The sequence below is a fragment of the Anser cygnoides genome, chromosome 17 (genome assembly GCF_040182565.1).
Source record: "Anser cygnoides isolate HZ-2024a breed goose chromosome 17, Taihu_goose_T2T_genome, whole genome shotgun sequence".
In the NCBI taxonomy this organism is placed as follows: domain Eukaryota; kingdom Metazoa; phylum Chordata; class Aves; order Anseriformes; family Anatidae; genus Anser; species Anser cygnoides.
Genome location: NC_089889.1, coordinates 6,877,920 through 6,900,265, shown reverse-complemented (window position 1 = coordinate 6,900,265; position 22,346 = coordinate 6,877,920). Strand labels below are relative to the sequence as shown.

The window sequence follows — 22,346 nt, the reverse complement described above, 5'->3', positions numbered from 1 at the left end:
GGCACTTAAATAGACCCTTAATTTTAGGCGTGTGAATGGTCAGTGGAATGACACAAAGTCATTGCTTCTGAGGTGTTGTCACATAGCATGCTCAGTTCTGGTCCTGGTGCCTATTTAGTTGGAGCTGTTGCTTACTGCCTACTCTCGAGATTATTAATATAAACCCATGACTGTACCATTCTCAAGTGCATTAACTTTGTTCTGCTAGATAACTTGTGGTTTACTGCATATCCTTAGTGATGACAAGCAGAGGAAGGTGTTTGCCGTTATCTTGGACTACCAGAAAGTGATGCACTGTGCATTCAATATTTTTCCCCTGGTGAAGGAGTTATTAATCTCCGTACCTCCTCTCCTGTAGATGTAAGAATAGCAGCCTGAGAAATCTAAGGAAAGAAATACAGTTTGAGGAAATTCTAATTCTGCATCAAAGGGTCATTGGGCTGGACTTATCCCAGTGTGGGAAACTTGCACAATAGTTCTTTAATATATAAAAATTATATGTAATTTATAAAAAATGAAAAGAGATTGCTCATTGTTTGAGTTTCTGTTGAGCCCTGGTATTTTCTTGCTTCACAATATTTTGTAAACTTGATATGTGAAGTTAAATCCCCCAACTGCGAGCTGGCTTCTTCAATTAAACTGGCTAATGGATGGTCAAGATCCTGACCCAGGAACTTACACAGATAGTCCCTCTGTATGAGTTTTTTTGGTAGGTTTAAAAGGATGCCTAGCCTCACTACAAAAAGCTTATGGTAATACTGGGTTTGCCACAGTAAACCAGTAAGCTGTCCAATGGTAAATTATCTTTTTTCTTTAAAAAACAACAAAACCTATTTATTCTTAAGTCAGAATTTCTCCAGCATTAGCTCCCAATTATTAGAATTAATAATGTCTTTTTCTCCCGTGTTGAAGTGCTAGTATCAGGAACTTCTTCCCATGTAGCTTGTTAAATATTTCTACCAAAACCGTCTCTTGGACTTCTCTCAGAAAATAGATTTGGCTTCTTAAATCTCACTGCATGGAGTATTGTTAGATTTTTAAAAGCGTGCTTATGCTATTTAGAAGGAGTGCTAGGGAAATACAGTTAATTTTTCAGCAGAAGACGAGTACGTTTTCTTGGTCCACTGGCCCCAAGCTCATTCCACTTGCAGTTTCAGTACTTTGACAAGTGCAGATATGGAACAGGCTTGCCTACAGAGTTTTTTAGTGATCTCTGGCTACCTCCTTTAGCCGCTTGGCTCAGTTGTGTCGCCTGGCTATGCGCATGAATGCAGGCGGACATTGAATACATATGACATATTCTCTCAAGGGAGTAGATGGTGCTACTGAGCCCTCCCCAAGGACTTCACATTGCATTTAGACTTGAATCGTTGCAGATACTGGGAGACAGTATTCAGGCATCTTTAACAACAGTGTCTCTATATTCTCATCACTTGTGTGTATATGTCAACATGTGAAATGTATTAGCCTTTTTTCTGGGGACTATCGCTAATCACTCACTCTCATCAGGAAGGAGGATCCCAGTTAAACTCCACATTTTAATTCCCTGTATTTGGCTTCTGCTTTACAGCAAATGGGAGGAAGTATTTCTTTCTGCCCATGCCTATCTTTCAGAGAATCTCTAAAATGCGCCAGAAACTTTAACCTGTACATGTAGCGCCTGGATGTGACTGAAGCTTCCACAACTGCTGTCACATTAACATCTACAGTAATCTTCATTTTAAAAATTGCAACTTGCAATTTAACAGGTCCATGCCAACATAAATTAGTCAGGCATTCTGTTTCCAGCAAACCTAGGTAAGAATATATTGCCTTCTCTTTGTCTTCATCCTGAAACAGATTACCGTTCCATTAAACCTCAGCTGCATACTTCGTCTTCCCAAATCTGTCAAAATGATACGGGATTGTATTTAAAGTGTTTAAATTAGACTGTATTATTTTGAATCATTTACCCAGATTACAGAGTGTTTACATCACCAGCTCAAGGAGCAGGATTCTTTTGGGGATGGGGGAAAGGAGATGATTGGAAACACCAGGACTGACACAAACACCTCTGGGGTAAGCTCTTCACTTTGCCCAGTCCGGTCAAACCGTGTAACCTGCAGCTTTTAGCCTCAGCGGTGTGACACAAGCAGCCACCAAGCCCTTTCCTTCTCTAATGACGCAGGGTACTCAACTCATTTTTTGTTCTAAATGCAGTGTCCGTCGTGTAAGAATGGAATTGCTTGGCATAGTTCAGCTGTAGGGCAGAGGCTGCGACCACTTTGGGATGGCAGAAGGCGTCAGTGACAGGAGAAATGGGAAAAATAAATAGTTGCTGCCATCACCTGACAAAGCAGGTGATAAGGCTGGAATTCCTCTGAAAATGCAAGTGGTGGAAGCAGCAGAGCTTGTAAATATTGACACAGGGCAACAAGGCAGGATTTTGATACACTGGACACTGTAGTTAGAGCTAGCAAAGAAATCCCTGAGGGCCTTGACTGTGGTTATTGCTTTTGTCTTATTTCATCTCTGTAAAGGTATTACCCTGCTTGTGACAGCCTGGCTCTAAGAGAAGATGGAAAGAGATTATTTAGAGGCAACAGGACAGACAAGTGGATTGTATTCCATGTTGCTCACAGCAAAGATGCTCCAGGGCAAAATTAAATGAACTGAAAGTCCAGAAAAGTGCCTCCATAAAAATGATGCAGAGCTATATGTTTTTTTCAAATTTTCTTGTAGATGATAGGCAAAGCAATGCAGCCCATGTAATTGTTTTTTATCATCTATCCCACTTTACCGGAGAAGGTTTTTTAACAGAGAATTGCCTTTAGCTTGAAAAGGAATAGTAGGAAAGACTCTTGATGATTTCTTCGACAGCCCAAATTGTTTACAACAAAGGCTCCACAAATAAATAGTCAGATAAAACCCAGAGCTCGGTAAATGAAGAGCACTTGTGACCCAGCAGGGATAAAACGCATTAGCTGTGTGATGAAAGAATTACTTAAACCTGTGGCACTGTCCCTTTCAGTTCTTGGAAATTCAGAATTTAATGAAGCAAAGTACTATTTAATGACTACTACCATTCTCCAGAAATAAATAAATAAATAAAAATCAAACTGGAGTAACAGACGAGTTGGTTTTATATATTCATTTTAGCCAAGCTGTAGCTGAAGTGTACATTTTGGAGTAAAACCATAGCAGCTGTCTGGGAACATAAACTGCTGGAGGTTATTAAGTAAACTTTTGTATTTATTCTAATGCAACACTTTCCTGGTCACACCTGACATCCTTTTGAGGTCAGTTTTGTGCTAATGCCCGTATTTTGTGAGTATGCTATATAAAACTATCTCTGGCTTGTTCTGTTAGACACGAGTCAAGGGGTGCCGTGCGTGTGAGCGTGTATTTGCTCTGTAATCCCGTTCTGCATCTAGCTGTACGTGGAATGCAGGGGTATGAACTCTCTGCTGAGCCAGGGAAGGGAAGATAAGGGTTAGACTGAGGCGAAGGGCTGAGCATGCTGTATGAACCAGTTGTCTAAGCATGCCCTGAAACCCTCATCCCTCTCCTGGTAGAGTGCAAGAGAGACGCCCAAATTCTTCTAATCTTTTCCATACCAAGAGGCTCACAGAGGCAATGGATTTTGGTAAGAACAGTCATCAGAGGTGGCATGAAAAACATCCCCTTCTGTCTCCTAGAATATTAAATTGGGCTGCTGTTCTCCCTGCTCACAGTGGGTGTGCAAATCACCTCCAGGTGTCAGGATGAAAGTCCTCACATAAAAGTAAGGAACACCGATCCAAAGCATTTCTGACCTCTGCTGGGCTGCGGCTTACGGCTGTCTCCAAGAGCAGAGACAGAGCTGCTGCTGATTCCTGGTGGGATAACGTCACTGTGTGGTCCAGCGTGAGGCTGTCCAACAGAGGGAAGCAGAACAGATTAATTTAGGTAAAATTCTTCTAGCTGAAGATTACCCTTCTGTTTGGCTTAGCAAAAGAGCTAAATCCAAGGTGGAGAACATGGACTTGGTTCAAAGCATGGGGCTTTCTTCTACATCATTTATTTTCAAGACTGTCCGTAACTGAAGGGCTTTTAAGAATCTGCTCAGATCAGAAGACTGGTATGTAGGTTCACAGCCTAGGAGTGAAGAATTGTTATAAAGGACTCAATTATGGAAGCTATAAAAGGCCAAAATGTAAACTTCAGTGTTCTCTTAGTAATCAAGTAATGGTCTTTTAGTCTATAATGGGACAGGAATTTTCCAAAAATTTCTTTAAAGAATGCACATTTGGCAAAAGAATATTTTGTATCTAAATTCATCTATTGAGAATAAACATTTTTTTAAATTACATTCTTAATTTTTTTCTGATACTGAAACACTTTGCTTGATCTGAAATTACATTTTGAGTTGCCAAACACCTTGAAACGCTAAGCACATTTTTGAAACCATATCTGTATTTATATCTGTTTAACTTTTAGAAATCTCTTGCAAACAAAGAGCATCCTTTGTTTGCTCAGCACTTTAATAATATAGGACACTATCTTCCCAATAAGCTGAAGCTAATATTTACAGTGTTCGGTTGTGAAGACATTTTTAGCTCTTAGGAAAAATACTGCCAAATTTCTCACATTCTTGTGCTAGATAGAACGTATTCTGTTTAGTTTAAGGTAGTGAAAACATGAATGATGTCACCATCAATTAATTTCTGTTGGTCTCATTATGCAACCAACCAAACAAACAAAAAATCCTCCACACAAAAGAATTTGTCAACTAAAGCAAGCTTTAGCGTTACTCTTTGTAACTGGGGATAACTGGTCCTGAAGAACTGGAATGAGAAGAGCCAATATAGGGCTGTACCTGGTGATACACCTCGCTTCAAATTTCCCTGGAGAGGCAGCAAACCTATAAATTTGACAGCACACTTTGCAGTCCCAGGATTTGGATATTCTCCAGGGAATTGTCCATCAAAATCACAAACAGCTTTTTTGCATGTGTGATTTTACCCAAATCACATCCCTTTACCAGCTCCTTAGGCAATGCATAAAGCATTCTGTTCAGATGAAACAGCTTTGTTTGTCTGTCGTTTCACAGCCCGTGATTAATGCTGTTATCTGTCCATTAATAGTAGCAATAAAGCATTTAAGCAGAATGTATGTCTAGGACATAATAGCGCTGCTGGTAGAGTTTCTCTTCTTTGCCTGTGTGCCTTTGCTCCAAGATAACCAAAAATTGTTTCAGACGTGCACTGTCTTTCAGTCAAAAAGGTGAAGTCCGTGTGTTGTAACCCTGATGTGTTTTTCGGCATTTCTGGGTGTTGTTTTATTATTATTTTCTTAGTTCTTACAACTCTGGTAGCTTCCAAGGGTAGCTGTGCCTGGGTGGAAAGGCCACGTAAGTCAGAGGCACGTCTCTCAAACTTCAGGGATGTGTTTCAGTGGTGGCCTTGGTCTAGATCAGTTCTGATTTTCTCCTTCGCAGTCATCATATTCCTGTTGTTTATGGGCAGCTCTCCTCCTGCTCCTGCCTATAGCACTGAGAGGTTTATGTTTTATCTGGGAAAGGAATCTTAATCTTGGGTCTGTCAGCTGAAGTAAATAAGCGTTCCCAGTGAAAGTCATGCTCGCACACATCTGCATTTTATGTCTATTAAGAATTTACTGGATAAAAGAGGGCATCATCTGAATTCAATAATCATGTGTTGGTTTAGTGAGCAGGTGCCTATTCCCACCAGATAGACTTGTCCAATATAAGGAGGTGATGATTTGTGTGTTTGTTTTTTTAATATAAATTACATGTTTAGCTTGCTGAGTTGATTTAGGATGGGAGTGTGGGAAAGGATATCTGGAATTACTATAATGATTTGTCGGTCCTTCTGCTAGCTAATTCTTTTTCCTTATTACTCACCTCCCTTTTATTAGTTATCCTTCTAGAGATTAGGTTTTACAAAAATATATATATATAAAAAATAATAAAAAATACCTACCTCCAGCTTGAGTTCCACTAATCAGAGTACAAGAGAGAAAGCTTTAATGCAGTGTCAGTAGACTGGCTGTTTTCTGTACTTATGAGAGATGGGTTCTTGCTTTTCCTTATGGCTGTATTATCTCTGTTGTACACTTGAAGTGCTAAGACTTAGTGAGATTTATTGAACTATTAAGATTGGCTATCAGGTATATCTCCTAGATGATAATATTCATCGTTCTGCATTCGTACAACTGCTCCCTCGGGAAGGTCACAGAGGAGGAACAAGATAGAATTAATGCTTTGAAAAACAAGAGTGCACCCTGCACCATCAATAACCCTGTGGGTCACAGGTGACAAACTTAAATTTAGAGACTGCTCCCAAGAGATGGGAACTGGCACAGCTTCCTGAGGGCTTAAAATCCAGCTTCAGAACTCAGTGAATTGTTTCTGCTCCGTTCTACCATTTTTTTGAGCTACATCATTCTTTCTTTCCTCTTTTTTCATTGGCACTGCCCTGCAGATGGTTGCATAGCAGGGCTGATGGAGAACTCCTGCCTCCCATCTCAGGTAGCTTCCTTCAGACGTCCAGGTGAATGAATGTCTCTGCTGGCAACACTTCACTTCAGGTGCCAACACTTGAACAAATCAATCCTTTTTATGTGCTAGCCACCAAGGGACCAACTGACAGCCTCATCTATGATGGCTTCATAACGTGCCCTCTGAGCTCTGTGGCTGCCCATGGTATGTCTTTGTACCCGTTAGGAGCACCGAGTCGCTGTGGCTTCTTGTCACCATGTTCAAAGCTGGATTCAAGCTGAGACCCCAGATGTCTTCATGGTCTAAAATATTAGTAATTAATCTGAGTTTGCAGTGTTTCTGTGTTAGAGAAAGCTTTTACTTTAATAGCCTTTGTTTGAATGTATTATTCTAAGTAGATCAGCATGCTAAAATTTGCATTGTAAAAGATTGTTTTGGAACAAAGCAGGATCTAATGAGCACATAGTAAATCCCTTGGCTCTGCAGCAGAGTCACAATAAGCATAATAGCTCTTGCTGAATGAATCCCTCACAGCCTAAAAGCTTTTTTCTTTAAAATAAAATAGCAACCCTGCAGGATTTAGTGCAGACAATATGCAAAGATCATTTAAGGGACTGTTGTGGAAAGAGAAAACGAACGAGGATGACTCCACTTAGGCTCCTTTGAAAGGACCTTTTGTGATCACTTCATTAGACAGTCTGTTTAAATATACATATACATATATATATATTAATTCAAGAATGACTTTATTCTAATGGAAGCATCAATAAATTCCGCTCTGTTTTTTCTTCCTCCCTGTGGTCTCTGGCAGCTGAAGTGCCAGGAAGCATTTTATCATTTCTCAGACTTCTTACTGAAGGTTCAATGTGCAGTAAGTATTTATTCCTCTAGCAAAAGACCGAAAATGTGAACTAATGAAATTACACAAGAACACTGAGAACTCGCTTTGATTTAAAAACAATAAAATAAAAAATTGAACTCTTGCATTTTACTTTCATCCTGACTAAGCTTGGGTAGTGACTGGAGATGCTGCTAGATGTTCCGCCTAGTTTTAGGTTAACGTCTTTGTCAGAAAAGGCACCTTCAAGTTGCATGTTTGCTGCCTGCCCTTTCTGCAAGGTTAAAACTGGTTTACCTCCCAGACATACTAGGATAGGAATCCTAAACCATTTCATTGGCCATTTGGAAGAAAGTTAATTGAGATCAAAGTGCTGAGAGGTTGCCCAAAGGGATTGTGGAGTCTCCATCCTTGGAGATATTCAAAAAACATCCGGATGTAGCCCTGGGCAGCCTGTTCTAGGTGGCCCTGCTTGAGCTGGGGAGTTGGATCAGATGGCCTTTGGAGGTCCTTTCCAACCTCGGCCATTCTGTGATTCAGCTGCGACATGCACTGATACGATCGACTCCAAACTTGTGATATAATTTCTTCTCTGATTTCTTTCTGAGTTCAAAAAGTTTAAATTTGAAATGTGGTGCATTTATAGTATAAATCAAGCCCAAAGGTTTCAAGCATGGATGTTTTAATCCTAGAACCTGGCTTTATCAGAGGCCTTTAATCTTGCTTCAGGGTTGTACACCCAATTTTTGCTTTAAATTAGGCAGAATAAAGAAATGTTCACCTGAGATACCAAAGTAAAATGGGAAGGGGTTTGAAATGTAAAGCAACTCTTCTCCTCAAAAGCTTAAAGGCTTTCCCCATTTGACCACAGATTCAAAGCCCAAACCTGAACCTAAACTAGGTGCCCAGAAAACCCATCTAAATATGACAATCTTTCCCTTTACCTCTATCTCAGAGATGTATTTAATGTGTTAATGGGATGGGATTTAACCAAATTTGCTGGTCCTTGTCACTTTTTTCCCCAATGGGGAGATGAGTTTCTTGAAGAAAAGAATTACTTGCTTTATGAACAATATCCATACAAGACAACCCTGGCTAGGGCAGGAATTGACCTCTGATCAAAAGCACAGTGCCTGGCTATGTTATCTGAAGGAGCAGGTTTGTTAATATGGAGTCTTGTAAACCTCAGGGGAATTAAATTACTTATGGGCTAAATGTATACTAAGACTAAGTGTCAGCTACTGTTCTTAAATTTTTTTAATTTTTTTTTTCCAATAGGATATTAAAGGTTTAGAGAGTCATATTCCAGATACCAGAATTGTTAGTAGGTTTAAGGCCTTGTTTTTTTGCAGGCAGTGGTTGAGCAGCAGAGTGATTGAGGAATATACTGATCTTCACATATGCCAGTGGAAATGGAGACAACAATGACAAATGTTGCCAAATGCAATGTTTTTATAAATGCTGTTTTTAGGAAGTGCCCCAGTTCTGTTCTCTGTTAGCTCTGTACTCTTCAAGAAAGTTTCATGGAAGCACCACGTGAACACCTACACAAGTCAAGTAAGGTGCCCCTACTCTGACCTGCAGCACTCCTCCTCTTCTCCTGGCATCTGACATGCTGCAGTCTGGTTTGGGCTTCTGTCATGCTCATCTGATCTCATCTTCAGTCTCTTTTAAGCAGTGTCCAAGCGAGCGCTGGACTTACACCAGTTGTGTGCACTGGTTCTTCTTTCTTGAAAAGCTTCTGAATTGACTAGTCAGCATTGTTTGGTGTTTTGGCTGCAGGTTAGTAAAGCTCAGAGTCTGGCAGTACAAGTGTTTTCCTAAGAATTTAAATGCTGCAGGAGCTCAGCTTCAGATTTTCTGGTGTCAGCTTAATGTACGCATGCCTTTATCCTTTGCTGAGACTTGAATTTAGAGGGAGATTTTCTCTGCAGTCTTTTGGGATCAATGAGAAAAAGCAACCAAAAGAAATCACGTGAATGAGAAGTGAGGAACAAGGATGATGGTCTGGTCTTTAATGCTGTTCCATGAATCCCAGGTGGATTGGGTTTTTCCAAGGCCAATTTGTTGAATTTTAAGTTACAGTACAAACAGTGTCTGCATTGACAGATTTGCAGAAATGACTGGCAGCGGTTCTATTGATTTGGGAAAAAGTTGAGTAAATTTGCAAAAAGGCAGAAAATGATTTTCATCAAATGTATTCTTTAAAGAATATATTATGAGGAGCATCTGGCTGGGACGATTACCAAACTAAACTAGAGATACCAAACTGCATTTACTTTATGCAAGGAAAAATGTTTAGGGTTGCAAAACCCAACATAGCTGGAATTACACCAGGAGAAGACATCTGCAGCTTCTTTCAGACTTGAAGAGAATTCATAAAAGCAGTTATCATGGCTAGTCTCTGAAGTTTAGGGGTACGTCTTTATGTGATAGGGACTGTTAACATCTCATGGAGGATTTTGAGGTGCCAGCTTCATGCGTTTGCTAAGAAAAAAGCCTTTAAAAATGAAAAAACTTGCCCTTGGATAGACTGTCCTTTCTCCCTGTTTCCATCCTTCATGCTGCCTGTACTGTCAGACATGAACGTCATCTCTAAGTGATTATGCCAACGAGCCTGATGGCAGACAAGCAGTGCTTAGCCGTTCATAAGGCTGGCAGTAACGAGAGCGGTAGATGTCAGGATCCCCAGAAGCAGGATCTGCTTCCCAGCCATCTGAATCCTCAGAGATTGGGTTTGGGAATGGGGAGCAGGCTCCAGTGCCCAGCAATGAAGGCTGGTGTCTGTGTGAGCGCTCCTAGTATTTCTCTGAGTACACACCTTGCTGCATTTTGCTGTCATTTTGACCTTGTGCTCAATTCCTGCTATGCTTTACTTGGCTGTGAAACCTTCTCAGCAGCTCCTCTGGAAACGGTCTTATCGTAGCAGGTGTTCTTGTCCAGTATCACTGCGGTTATGGATGAATTTTTCTGGCTGAAAACAAGAATTGCAGAACCACTTTTGGTTAGGGTAGTAGTATAGTCTTTGCCATCCCAGGTAATGCATATTGGTAATCTGTATCTAGAGCACAAACCTACGCAATGTTGTGTTTTCAGCTAGCCTGTGCAGTGTCAGTCTGTTCTCGTTTCTCTGAAGGCTTTGGGCAATTTCCATCCCCCCTCACCAAGACAGTTGAGAGAGTCTGCAGTTTTTCACAGAAGAGAATTCTGCTTCACGCATAAAAGCATCAGCTTCTTTCCTAGGCATGCCTGTGTCAAAGGTGCACTATCCTTTGCAAAATGTGCAAAATACGGGTTTATGAAAATTGGATTATTGCTTGAGGTATATGGGACACTTTTAATATTTTAAATCGTCTTCTCCCTCCTGTAGCAGACAGTCTATTAATTTATCAGACTTAGTCCTTTACACACACAATTTATATTTGCAGCAAGATAGCAGTTGCTGAGTGTGAGTTTCTCTAGACCATGTTTCAATTTCGTCATTCTCATTTTTTTCCTACAAGAGGGTAAACAGGAGGGTTTTAACTTTTCACTATCGTCATATCTGAGATCTTAGCTGACTTCTGTGTAACCTCTAAGAAATATATAAAGGACAACCTGTAGATTTGCTACTGAACAGCCACCAGAGAACTTTTAGAAATGTGCATGAGTTGAGTGTCTCATTGCAGGATCATTATGGTCCGATTGCCTTTTTTCTTAAAAAGCGATTTATCTATAAATATTAGAAAGCACCAAGGGAACAAAACTAAGAGGTCAAACCTCAATCAATTCTAACAGATTTTAAGGGTTAGTTGAGTAGCTGTGAAGTGAATTTTTTACTGTCCTGTAAAGAAAAAGTTCCATTTTGAATCTGCCATGAAACCTCACAGTACATAACTTTGCAAGAGCTTCTGACAGCGTGTCCTTGAAATCTATCATAAGTTCCACAAAAAGCAGCCAGCTTCCACGTGTTCATCACTGTGGCAATTGAAATAATAATAATGAGATAATACTAGTGCGAGACGCATTAGTCATGACTGCATCCACTGTATTCTCCAGATCTGTGCTTCTTTCTTTAAGTTTATGCTGCGGAAGCTGCATGAGCCTGGAAGAAAACATGCGAAGATCCCCACGTGGAATTCAGCCCTCCCAGATCAGCAGTCTGCAAATGCTGCTGTGTGTTCCCAGCTTCACAAGGCAGCAAGAGCAGTGGGCCTAGGTATTTACACATCTATGTGATAAGACTGTTCTCGTTACAGAAATAGCTTTTATGCATGAGATTTTTGTCTCACTCCTCCCTGTATATCTGCTGTTAGCAGGTTATCTATAAAGAGCTGCTAGGAGGAGCTGAAATCATGAAGTCCAGGATTGCAGCAGAGAAAGACACGATCAGTCAGTCAAGCAAGGACCCATCTGGGTCCTTTAATCTGCAGGCGTTGGTCAGATGCTTATCCTGTAATCTTTAACAAAACGTATGATCTGTGAATCTTGAGATGTGATTTCTTCCTTTTTCAGTTATTTCTTCAGCTGCCAAAGTCTCTCTGATGTAGGCTGTGTTGTCCCAGCATGGAAAGACGTTTTGCTTTGTAAGTGCACTATTAAATAGCACAGATGATTTTGAGATCCAAGAGATGGGACTTTTTAAAACCATACTTGTGGCTGCCTATAAAGGTGATCATAAATATGCTGTCAATGAACAACATGAGACCACGTGATTAATTTTTCCATATGATGTGTGTGATTATGACAGCTCCCTGGTTTCAAATAGCTTCCAACATGAACTGAAAAACAGAGAGAGAGCACTTTATCTAGCACATCTGATTAAATATGACACTCTAGTCAGCACTAAGAATACATGGAAGAAAGAATATCCATAAAACCCCATTAGAAAAAAAAAATAAAATGTCAGGCTATAAATTACTCTGAAATATCAATTTTCAGCAAGCTACGTAAATTGTAAGTATCAGAGGTACAAGATCCATAAACGTGCTATATTCATGCTAATTTTCTGCTTCTAGAGTGGGCATTAGAAGAATTGCCACATCCATTAAGGACTGGAGGATAAGTAGAGGGCTCCGGTGCGCTGGGTGGTAAAAGACCTCATTGGCGTGTTTCAAATTTTATTCAAAGGATACTTTCTGATTTAGACCTTTTTGGTCCATGGCTGACTAGAGAGAGGCCAAAGAAATAACATTATCTTCCTAAGCATGTTTTTAATGTTAAGAGTTATGTTTCTGTTTGACTTCATCAGAGTAGGCATTTTCCTGGAACTTTGTGTACACATGGACTTGACTTTACACAGTGACGTTAAAGGAGCTGAGAAGGGCCCAGCGGTACCAGTTGTTGTGAATTTACCACCTGGCTTGTGCATCCTCCTGCCCTTCAGGCATTGCATCTTTTGCCAGAAAATACTTATTATTTTTTTTCACCCTGAGGAGCCACAACGTGAGCACTCTGTCAGATCTCCTCGTTTGGTGGTCTGTCGTGATGCAAAGCATCTTCATCTCCAGGCCGTTTGTACCCTGAAAAGGGCTGTGAGCCCACTGGCATCCTTTGTATTTAATGGGCAGATCTGGGGGGCATTTCCAGCTGGTAAATTAAAACAGAAATACTCCAGTGGAAAAGGCTTTATTTTGACAGTTTCTAAAGCAGATCAAATACTTTTTTTTTTTTTTAATGTTGTTGAAAGATTGGGTTTTGCTATTTTTGCAATGAAGGTGTGGGTGTCTTGGTTTAAGGTCCAAACTGTAAGGTCAGCTTAATGTTTATATTTAAAAAATAAAAATTAAAAAAAGAAAGCTTTTAACACTGAACATCTCAAAAACATCACGGGTTCAATTTAAGCAGAACATTTTGGGATAATTGGGGGCGGGGGGTTAGGGGTGACAAAGTGCCTGTGTTTCAACTGGTGAAAATATTTAAGATTTATGTTATTCTTGACGATTTAGGTCAGCAAAACTTCTGAAACATTTGAAAATTCTTTCATGATTCTTTCATGATAGGAAAATCCTTTCCAGTCCAGCCACAGGTGTGTGGGGGTAGTCTGGAAGACATCCATCTTTGATAGGCTTTGCTTTGAAAAATGAAGAAAACCTGAGATCTCTGACTTCTAAGAATTCCCATGCTGGTATATCGTAAACTAGGGATATCTGCGCTGCTTTAAAAACTCCTTCCATCTCATCTGTTGGCTTCATGCAGAAAAGAAGGTCTGAAATCTGAAAGGTTATTTCTCTGTAGCGGTGCTCAGGTGGAGTTCAGAACTGTTTTTATAAAATATCAGCGTCCAGTTCCAGCATAAGAGTCCCCTTTTAGGATGTGCTGAACATCCACCTCTGAAGCACTGCCCCTGGCAGAAACCTTTGTAGAAACTCCAGGTGACGGTGCTCTGCTGGGCAAATAGGAGACGACGGGACCTGCTGCCATGTGCACGTTGTGGAGCTGATTCTCGCCGTTTTCTCACTGCTGGAAGATGTAGGCAGCGATTATTCTTTTCAGCAAAGGGCTGCTGAAGGTGCCGCAGGTTTTTGGAAAAGGATAAAACACCAAGCTGCTGCGACACTATTGCCAGTTGTATGGTACCGATCCCCTCTGGTGCTGCCTCCAGAGTGTGTGCTAACAATGAAAAATGCGCTTGAAGCCTCGGATTATTCCAAATCTCATTAACTGCTTGATTTTAGGGAAAGTTCCTAGAGATCACGGTCTGTCTTTCCAATCCAAGTTTTCTAAGTTCAAAGAGTTAACTGGGTCCTCATCTGTGCCCTCACACCAATCCAACCTTATTTTTTACCTTTTAATTTTGAGAACATTTGTGCTAAATTAAATAGCCTCGTGCAGCGGGCTTAGTGGAGTGAAATAACGTCATACGTAACCTTGTGTAGCTATATGCTTTTTTGAAAGAAGCAATGAATAACCTCTACCATTAATTGCTTGTAGACTGCACTTATCTTGTCTCCTAAAAGCACGCACAGGAATGGCCAGAGAATATTGGAATTTCATTGCCGTTTTTGGAAGTAAGGAGTCAGTTGGTAAACACGCATTTTCACAAAAAAAAATATATATATATATATACATATATATATGAAGGTAACATGGGGTTCTTTTCAGTTTGCAAGGGACTGACTCCAAGGAGAGTTAGAGCCCTCCCTGTAATCGCAGCGAGGGCCTTGCAGACGGCCCAGCCGAGTGCTGAACCCCGTGGTGGTGGTGAGCTCTGACACCCCCCGGGCAGACGTGGCACCAGTGCGGATGTCTGACCTGCAGGGCTGCCGGCCGTGCCGGCACTGTGCTCTCTGCGGATTGCCGTGACAGGAACTCATTGTCCCAGCAGTCCTCCAGCTCTACATCCTGCTTCAACGGTGACCAGGCTTCCAGGCTTTTTTGGGTTTTGTTTTGTTCGTTTTTTTTGAGAAACTGTTTTGTGACTGAAAGGGCCAATCGTTTTGAAGGAATTTTACATTGCACTTTCTCACCTCCTACTCTCATTCCTAAAATGCCTGGTTTTCACCAAAAGTGTTTTTCTTATCTTTTTCCTGTTTTTTCTTTTTTCTTTCCTCTTTGCCCTTCCTTTTTTCAGATGTCGTTAACTTTTTTTTTTTTAATATTTTGGATGAAGTTATTTCAAGACCTTTTCTGAATTTTTAGGAAACTGATTTATTTTTTTTAAATCTTGCAAAAAGTTATACTTTGGACCTTCATCAGGAAGTAAAAATGGGAAAATCTACTTTCTGAGAAAGTTTCTTCTTGTTTGGCGACAATTCAGACATAGGGATCTATTAGCCTTTTAAAACCATGTACCTGACCTTCATTTGCAGAACACATAGCTTTAGGTCATGGTAAACAAGTCACGGTCTCATCTTGCTTTTTCTTTGACAAATAGAATACAATTTCTGACTATTTTATTTTATAATATACAATATAGGTACAGTATGATGCTTATATTGTAGGACAGCCATATCTCAGGTGCACAGGAATAGCTAATAATTAGCACAAACCACAAACATTATCATTCCACGTGTAATTCATCCCTGATGTGGGTACTTATTCTTCTTAATACTTAATATGTCTGTTTATAGAAAAGTTGATTGAGATAATTAGCAGTAAAAATGCTAAGGTAACACAGCTATGGTAACATTTATATTGCTATCAATTTTGTTTATAGCAGCCTAAAGAGCAATGCTGAAATTAACTACAATTAGCAAATAAATTGAGTGTCTCTTGGAATTACTTGATCATGTCTTAAAATGTTGCAGAGTGCGATGCTCGTGGAGGAAAAGCCAAATCCCTGGGCTGCTGCAGCTGCACTGAGCAGAGAAGCACACGAAGTAGAAGCCTGTTTGCTTCTCTGCTCTTGCTGTCATCAGCTGGAGCTGTTGCCCTGTTCCCGGGGCATCTTCTGAGCCTGTATCTACCTTACCTTCAGTGCAGCCTCTGCTGTTTGCCTAGAATAAAGGTTTGAGTGCGATGCCGGAAACAAAGCTTACTGTTAGGGATTTGCCTCTCCTTAGGGATCAAAGGGCTGAGTTTGCCGTTCAGTGATGTTGCACCCCTGTAGGAAGAGGCTCAGAGGGACCGTTCAACTCCCACATTCTCAGTAAATGAACCTTCAAACACACTATTAATGTTGGCAAGTCAGTATTAGAGTTAGGGAGTGCTCTTACCACAGAAGATAGCCAAAGATATGGAAGTTTGTCTCCTCTGATTGCCTGAAATGTGTTTCGGGGGATTCGGGCATCATTTTATGCTCACAGGTAAAAATAAATTCCCTTTGCTGCTTTACCTGGCTCTCACCACCAGTCGGGTAGGAGGAGTGAAGCTCTCATATGTAATCATCTCTCCCATAGATGGTTTTGTTTCAAAAATGCTTCATATCAAAAGGTAGCAAGAAAAGCTCAGGCCTGCATTATTGATGCCAGAGGCATCAGGCTTGGGCTTCTTGGCAGCTGCGAAGATGAGATCCTGATCATCTGTAAGCTGAGCATTTCGCTGAGGATTAGTGGTTACCTCAGGTGTGGGTTTGAAGCATCTGCAGGTTTGCTTCACACAGTAAAGCACTTTAAGAACTCTGTTTGATAAATGTTATATAAATGCATGTCATTATTCTTTTGACATAATTTCCCAATTAGATGTGGAGAGAAATGGGTTAATACTGTTAAAAATGGGTTATTCAATACAGTTTGGGGAACGAAAAGAGCAGGAGAATCAACCAGTTTCAGGGGCAGCTGCCGACTCACCTCTCTCTCATCTGTTTCACGCAGTAAAACCTTCCCCATCCTTTCATCTTTCATCATATTTCAAAGACTTCTTGTAGTCAGAGCAGACAGGCAATGGCTTTCTGAATCATGCATATCTTTCAATTCCATAACCAGCAGGGTAGCGCTCCCCATCCTCTTGATTAAGATACAAGACCTGAGCCTTCATCTAAATCTTATGTGACTACTGTAAACTACCGGGATCTTGGCCAGTTTTGGGTGCACGTACTTGGTTGTACTACTGAAACTCTTTTATTTTGTGTGAGATGAATCATTGGGATGGAAAGGGAGAGGAGAAAAGCTTTGCTCTTTACTTAACAGTGCACTGAAATGGGTGAGGGGACAGAGTCACGTCCGTGCCCCACTGAACAGCAGCCAACCTCATGGAGTGAAACAGGAGACTTCTTTGGCTGGAAAAGAAATGACCCGTAGTCAAGCAGCTGTGGTGTTCATCTGGAATACAGATAAACGGTGGCACAACGATGACCGCCTGGTGCTACACAGGTATCTAACAGCCCCCTCGCCCTGTGTGCTTTATCTCCAGTTCTCTTTCTCTGGCATTGGACATCACATCCTTACCAGGGAAACGCCTCCCACTTGTGCTAAAAGAGAAGTTGGGCGTCCCCAGAAAAAAGCAGTTATCCAGCGTGAATGAGCATTGTCACAGGAGGCAGAGTTTCCTTGAACATTTCCTAGCTGTCTCCTTTGATAGAGGCTGTTTCCTTCCTTTCCTCTCTTCAACGTATTTTCTCTTTAAAGAGCAAAATGGGGCTGGGAGGTACAGGGAAGAGGTGGCTGAATGTAAATGTAAGCAACCCAGCCAGCCGCAGATGGGGTGGTCACACCACAGTGCAAATTCACACTGCTTGCTGAGCACAACAGATCCTTGCTGACAGTGGGAGTATTATCTGGCCTGAGGCTGCTGCTTTTTTTTTTTCTCCTCCCTGTTTTCTTCAAAGCCAGGTGTCTGAGTTCCCTGTGGATTTCATCTGGGGAGAATTAATCACTGGTAAATAACTATTTGTGTTGAATTTACAGATGAGCTAAACTGTTTCCTTTAATGTTGCAGTTTAGTACCTTTTCCTTTTCAGGTTTGCATGAGCACCAGCATTTGAAGGTAATAAATCTGTTGCTCAGATAATGTATTTGCCCTTGGTACCAAAATACATAAATAAAAATTACAAGGTCATTAACCATATCAAGAGAAAGAAAAATGTGCTGTGCATTAAATAGCTGACTGCTAGGATGGGTTGGGCAAAAGCAGTATACTGAAGTGTACTGCTCATCTACCCTTCTGATCATGAAAATAAATTAATTCCTTTCTTTTTCTTAGCACTTCCCCTTGGCACTGGAAACCCTCAGCATATGCCAGTCCAAATTTATGAGCAGTGTGTTTTTCGGAGTATTTCATTAATCAAATGCAAATTCCTGTGGCCAGTGATTTACTACAGGACTGTTCAGAAAGCAGCAAATAAGTGTTATCTAACAACGTATTTAAAAAAAAAAAACCACACACACACAAACTGGAGGAGATGATTTTATCTGCCACTTCCCAAGCAATTTATCTTTGTCCCTGAGAAGGCAGGTTAGCTGCAGGACTGCCCCAGGTTTTTGTTCTGGAGCACATTTGGTCTGGAAATGAGCTCTTATGCTGAGTAAAAGGCAGCCTTGGAAAACAGGGGATCATTTCTTATATTTTAATATCTTTTATTTATTTCAGCTAGACAATAGTACTAGGTGCAGACCTGAGGGCATTGAACCACAAACGTCACTGAGCATGTGTGACTCCAAACCTCACTGATTCTTAGAGACAGCTCCTCTGTGTTTCCCACCATGGTGGTCAGACGGTAAATAATCAACAGGAAAAAATTACCCCGTGTTTGTACAGCAGTGTCCAGAAAGACTGGGTGGTACAGTCTCCACTTAGCCACTTTTATCTGTCCTCTTCAACCCGGGGGTAGCTGCACCAGGGAGGTTTTTCCCTGCCTGGGAAGGAGACCGAGAAGCCAGCTTGGCTATTGCATGCTCCTCTTCAAAGCTGAGAGCCAGGCACCACAAAGCACAGGGTAGGCAATATGTTTGCTGTCCTCACGTCCACTGCCAAGTGTGGCAGTGACCTCTGTGGCTAAATAGACACGTTTTGGTTAATGGTTTTACCAAAACATCCTGTGCTGATGCTCATGTCATACTCTTGGGTAAAATTTCCATGGGATGTCCTGTGCTAACGTGGTAAGTCAGAGCGTGTTTCCTACTGAGGAAGGCAGGGCAAAGTGTGTGTGTGAAGGAGAACTGCTGTGCTGAAAAGCAGTGAAGCCTGCAGGGGCTAGATTAGAATAATAATAATAATTATAACCGTCTCACAATCCAAGTCGGTTTCTATAATGAGGACATAAGTGTGTTTCCATGCTTTTATCTGTTGGTGTTGTGCACGTAGGTAGTGTTTCCTTCTCCTTCCTAAAGTCAATGTTCAAATCCTGTCATAAAAGGCTGTGGGGTGGAATAGGTCACCTAAGATGCTAATGTATGCTAAGTATGTATCATTAGATTTTTATGGTAGTCACATTTAAGCGATTGAAAGTTTCTTAGTTAATTTGGAGAGCTAATAAAGTAACCCTCATGCAGTAGCAAACACAGCCAGGTGATACAACGGATTTTTGTTGAAATTTCACTAACGAGAGCTAGGTTAAATTAGTCTGTATGGCACAGGTTGCCACCTTGCAATTTGTCTTCTTCCTAATGGTTCCAAAAACAGTGATGTCACGGGGAAGGGCTTGGATATTTATGACACCTAAATCTTTGTACCTAACACAGCCAGCAGCATTCACCTTGTACTCATTTTCATCAATTCAGGGAAGGAGGGGTTTCACCCTCACAGCAGGTAAGTCAGGCAGTCGTTACTCAGTAGTACCCATCTCCAACTAGGGAACACTGTATGTACATCATCTTAAAAGAAGCAGTCACATCACCTTAAAAAGAAAACAAATCATTCAGTTGTCTTTCCCCAAACTCTCCCAGGTCTGGCAATGCGGAGGAAGCATGGAGGTGTTACCCTGTTCTCGTGTGGCGCACATCGAACGCACAAAGAAACCCTACAACAACGACATCGATTACTATGCAAAGCGCAACGCCCTGCGGGCTGCTGAGGTCTGGATGGATGACTTCAAGTCTCACGTTTACATGGCATGGAACATCCCCATGGCAGTAAGTAAAGGCCACACTGTCTCCTGAACAAAGGCAGAAGTACGGATATTTGTTCCTACTTAGCTCTTAGAGGTGAAGGATATTACTGCAATCGTATACAGCAGGCAAAGCACTGGAGGAAGAGTTCTTCTGAGCTGGTGAATGCTCAGTACAGAGCTCTGTCATAAACTTGCTTCCTCGGTGTAAGTTTTGTTGTACGCTCAGGAGCAGTGACACAGACTTATAATTTAACTGGAGCACGATGTTTCAGGTTTATGCACTTCCTCAGAAGAAGTCATTAATTTAGGATGCCATTAAACTTGGAGGTGTTCATATGCTACAGTGGTGAGGACTGGAGAAATGTCCATAAATAAATATCATGATTCATCATGAGGCTCAGTGAGCCTCACCAGCATAAAAAACAAAGTATGTGATAAAAGAATCACACATTAACTAGCTTTATTGTCTACTGGCTGAGAGTTGCAATGTGGACGCATCCTGCTTCTTACTGTGCATGTGAATTGTAGATCGCGTGTGGAGACCTCTAGTAATCTATGTAATATAAATATTAGATAAACTATAGGTTCAATTTATTACTTGATTCTGTAAGTATATCACATGCTACATCTCCACTGAGCATAATTCTTCAAGAGAAGAGATATATGTTACATCACAGTCAGGTGGAAGCTGACTGCTGTTGTATCCTTCAGTGGTATTTGTATCCAAATTATTCATGTGGAGAGGCACAGGGAGAGCAGCTGAGGGGAAGCATACTCAGTTCTGTGAGTAGTGATAACTAAAGTTAACCCTTATATGAGAGATTTGTCCAAAGATGATTGGTTTGAAGTAAATGGAAACAGGCAATGCTCCTACCTGAGCAGGAAAGTATGCCAGTCCAGCTGTGTCTTGGTGAACATTCACAGTTATGACCCAGAGTCCACCAAAGTCGTGGGAGTCTTGGCAAAGACTTCACCATATTTAGTTTTGTCCTAAATACCTACTTGTGCTCTGATACCTAGGTAATATATCAAATCCAATTTTTATTAATTTCTGTTGTGTTTTTGAAAACATACATATCTAAAGGAGCAATTTTTCACTTTTTCTGTACATGATGCCTGAATATGTCAGATACTCAGAGATTTGAGTTTTACTTACTGTTGTTCAGTATTGGGCATTCTGTGTTGTGCTGAAAGTTAGGTCTCTGAAGGTGTGTTTTGGTTGCTACTTCTGGCATGACAGGTAATTGCAGAGAATTATTTTCCCTTAACAAGGCAATACTGCCTAACTTCCTTCCCACACAAGACTTCCATGATCATAGAAGGAAGACAAAGTAGTGTTCATTTAAGCTTTTAGGGACATTTTGGCCCTGTCTGCACCCATTTGAACAAACAGTAAGTTTCCAACAGGAAGATGAAAAAGAAGTAATCTTGGTAAATGTGTTTACTTGATGCTTTCTGCAAACAAATTCTGAGAATAGAAAAGACATTTAAATAAGCATTTACACCAAAACATGGTTTCCTTTAATCTCTCTGAGATTTCTTATTGATGCAGTTTTCTGCACTGAGCAATACAACAGTGCTTTAAAAAAAATAGGCACATCTACATTAAATGGCATAAAATCAGCAGAAATATTGAACATTAAAATTTACTTTCCATAAAATAAATTGATTGATAAAATGTACAACATAAAAATAACCCCATTAGCTCTGAAGAAAAGGAAGCTAGCATGTTAGTGTTAATAGTTATTCTATTGTAGTATTCAGTCTAGATGATTCACGTACTTTACTGGTCTAAGCTATAAGAAAAACCTTCTACAAGAGAACTAGAAACCTTACTGCCTGGTTAAGAAGAATGTCCCTGCATACTAAAGCCTGTGGGCATCTCATTTCTGAACCATCACACAGTAACCCAGACTTGATGACTTCAGGTAGTACAGAAGTAAGCACAGCATTTTCATAGCTGCTCAATTTGCTGCTCTTGTGATCTGTAGAAATAGCCCAGTAAAAAAGGTGTTGTATTCCCTCATTGTGGAACAGGGATGAAGGGAGGCGAGTAAAACACATGTGTTGCAGCATACCAAAACCCATCCAAATTAACCATTTCATAACTCACACCATCGCTTCCACATTTGGCTCCTTTCTAAGTTACTGAGAATCTGTGCATAACATGTATCCTGATTTGTAGATGACCATTGGACATATCTTCAAAGTTGTGTTCCCACACCCCCTCTTCATCAACAGGTCAGCATAGCTTTCCTGTAGTTTACCCAATATTTGGTATACCCCTGCTTATGATCTATTCCTCGGCAATTTTTATGATAAAGAAATCATATATTGAATGATTTCTTGTACTGAGTGCTTCTGAGAATTGCTGTCCTTCCATGTAGCCCAAAGTAGGATGTAAATTAACATTCATTTGAATGGATGCTACATAGAGAGCTCATGACAAAGTACGCATCAGCAAGCAGCAGTGAGCATAGCAATCTCTTTATGTGGCAAATGGAAGAACCTGTTCAGTATTACACTTGTTTTCTCTCCTGAAAACAAGGCATCTGTTGGGGATTCTAATAAACCCCAAGCTAAGATTTCCTGCTGTCTTGTAACCCTGCATTAGACATAAT

The 22,346-nt window shown here is 40.7% G+C and overlaps 1 protein-coding gene across 15 annotated transcripts in view; it reads left to right on the top strand.

Annotated features, from left to right (window-relative positions):
• Nucleotides 1–22,346, top strand: part of GALNT9 (polypeptide N-acetylgalactosaminyltransferase 9) — a 586,151-nt gene that overhangs the window by 549,451 nt on the left and 14,354 nt on the right. For 14 of the 15 annotated variants that reach the window (XM_066979038.1, XM_066979037.1, XM_066979045.1 and 11 more), the window contains one exon: nucleotides 19,562–19,747. In XM_066979038.1, the coding sequence (XP_066835139.1) occupies nucleotides 19,562–19,747 (186 nt within the window). Of the gene's footprint in view, nucleotides 1–19,349; nucleotides 19,425–19,561; nucleotides 19,748–22,346 lie in introns of those variants that run through there. The other variant, XM_013173472.3, reaches the window with a different exon arrangement.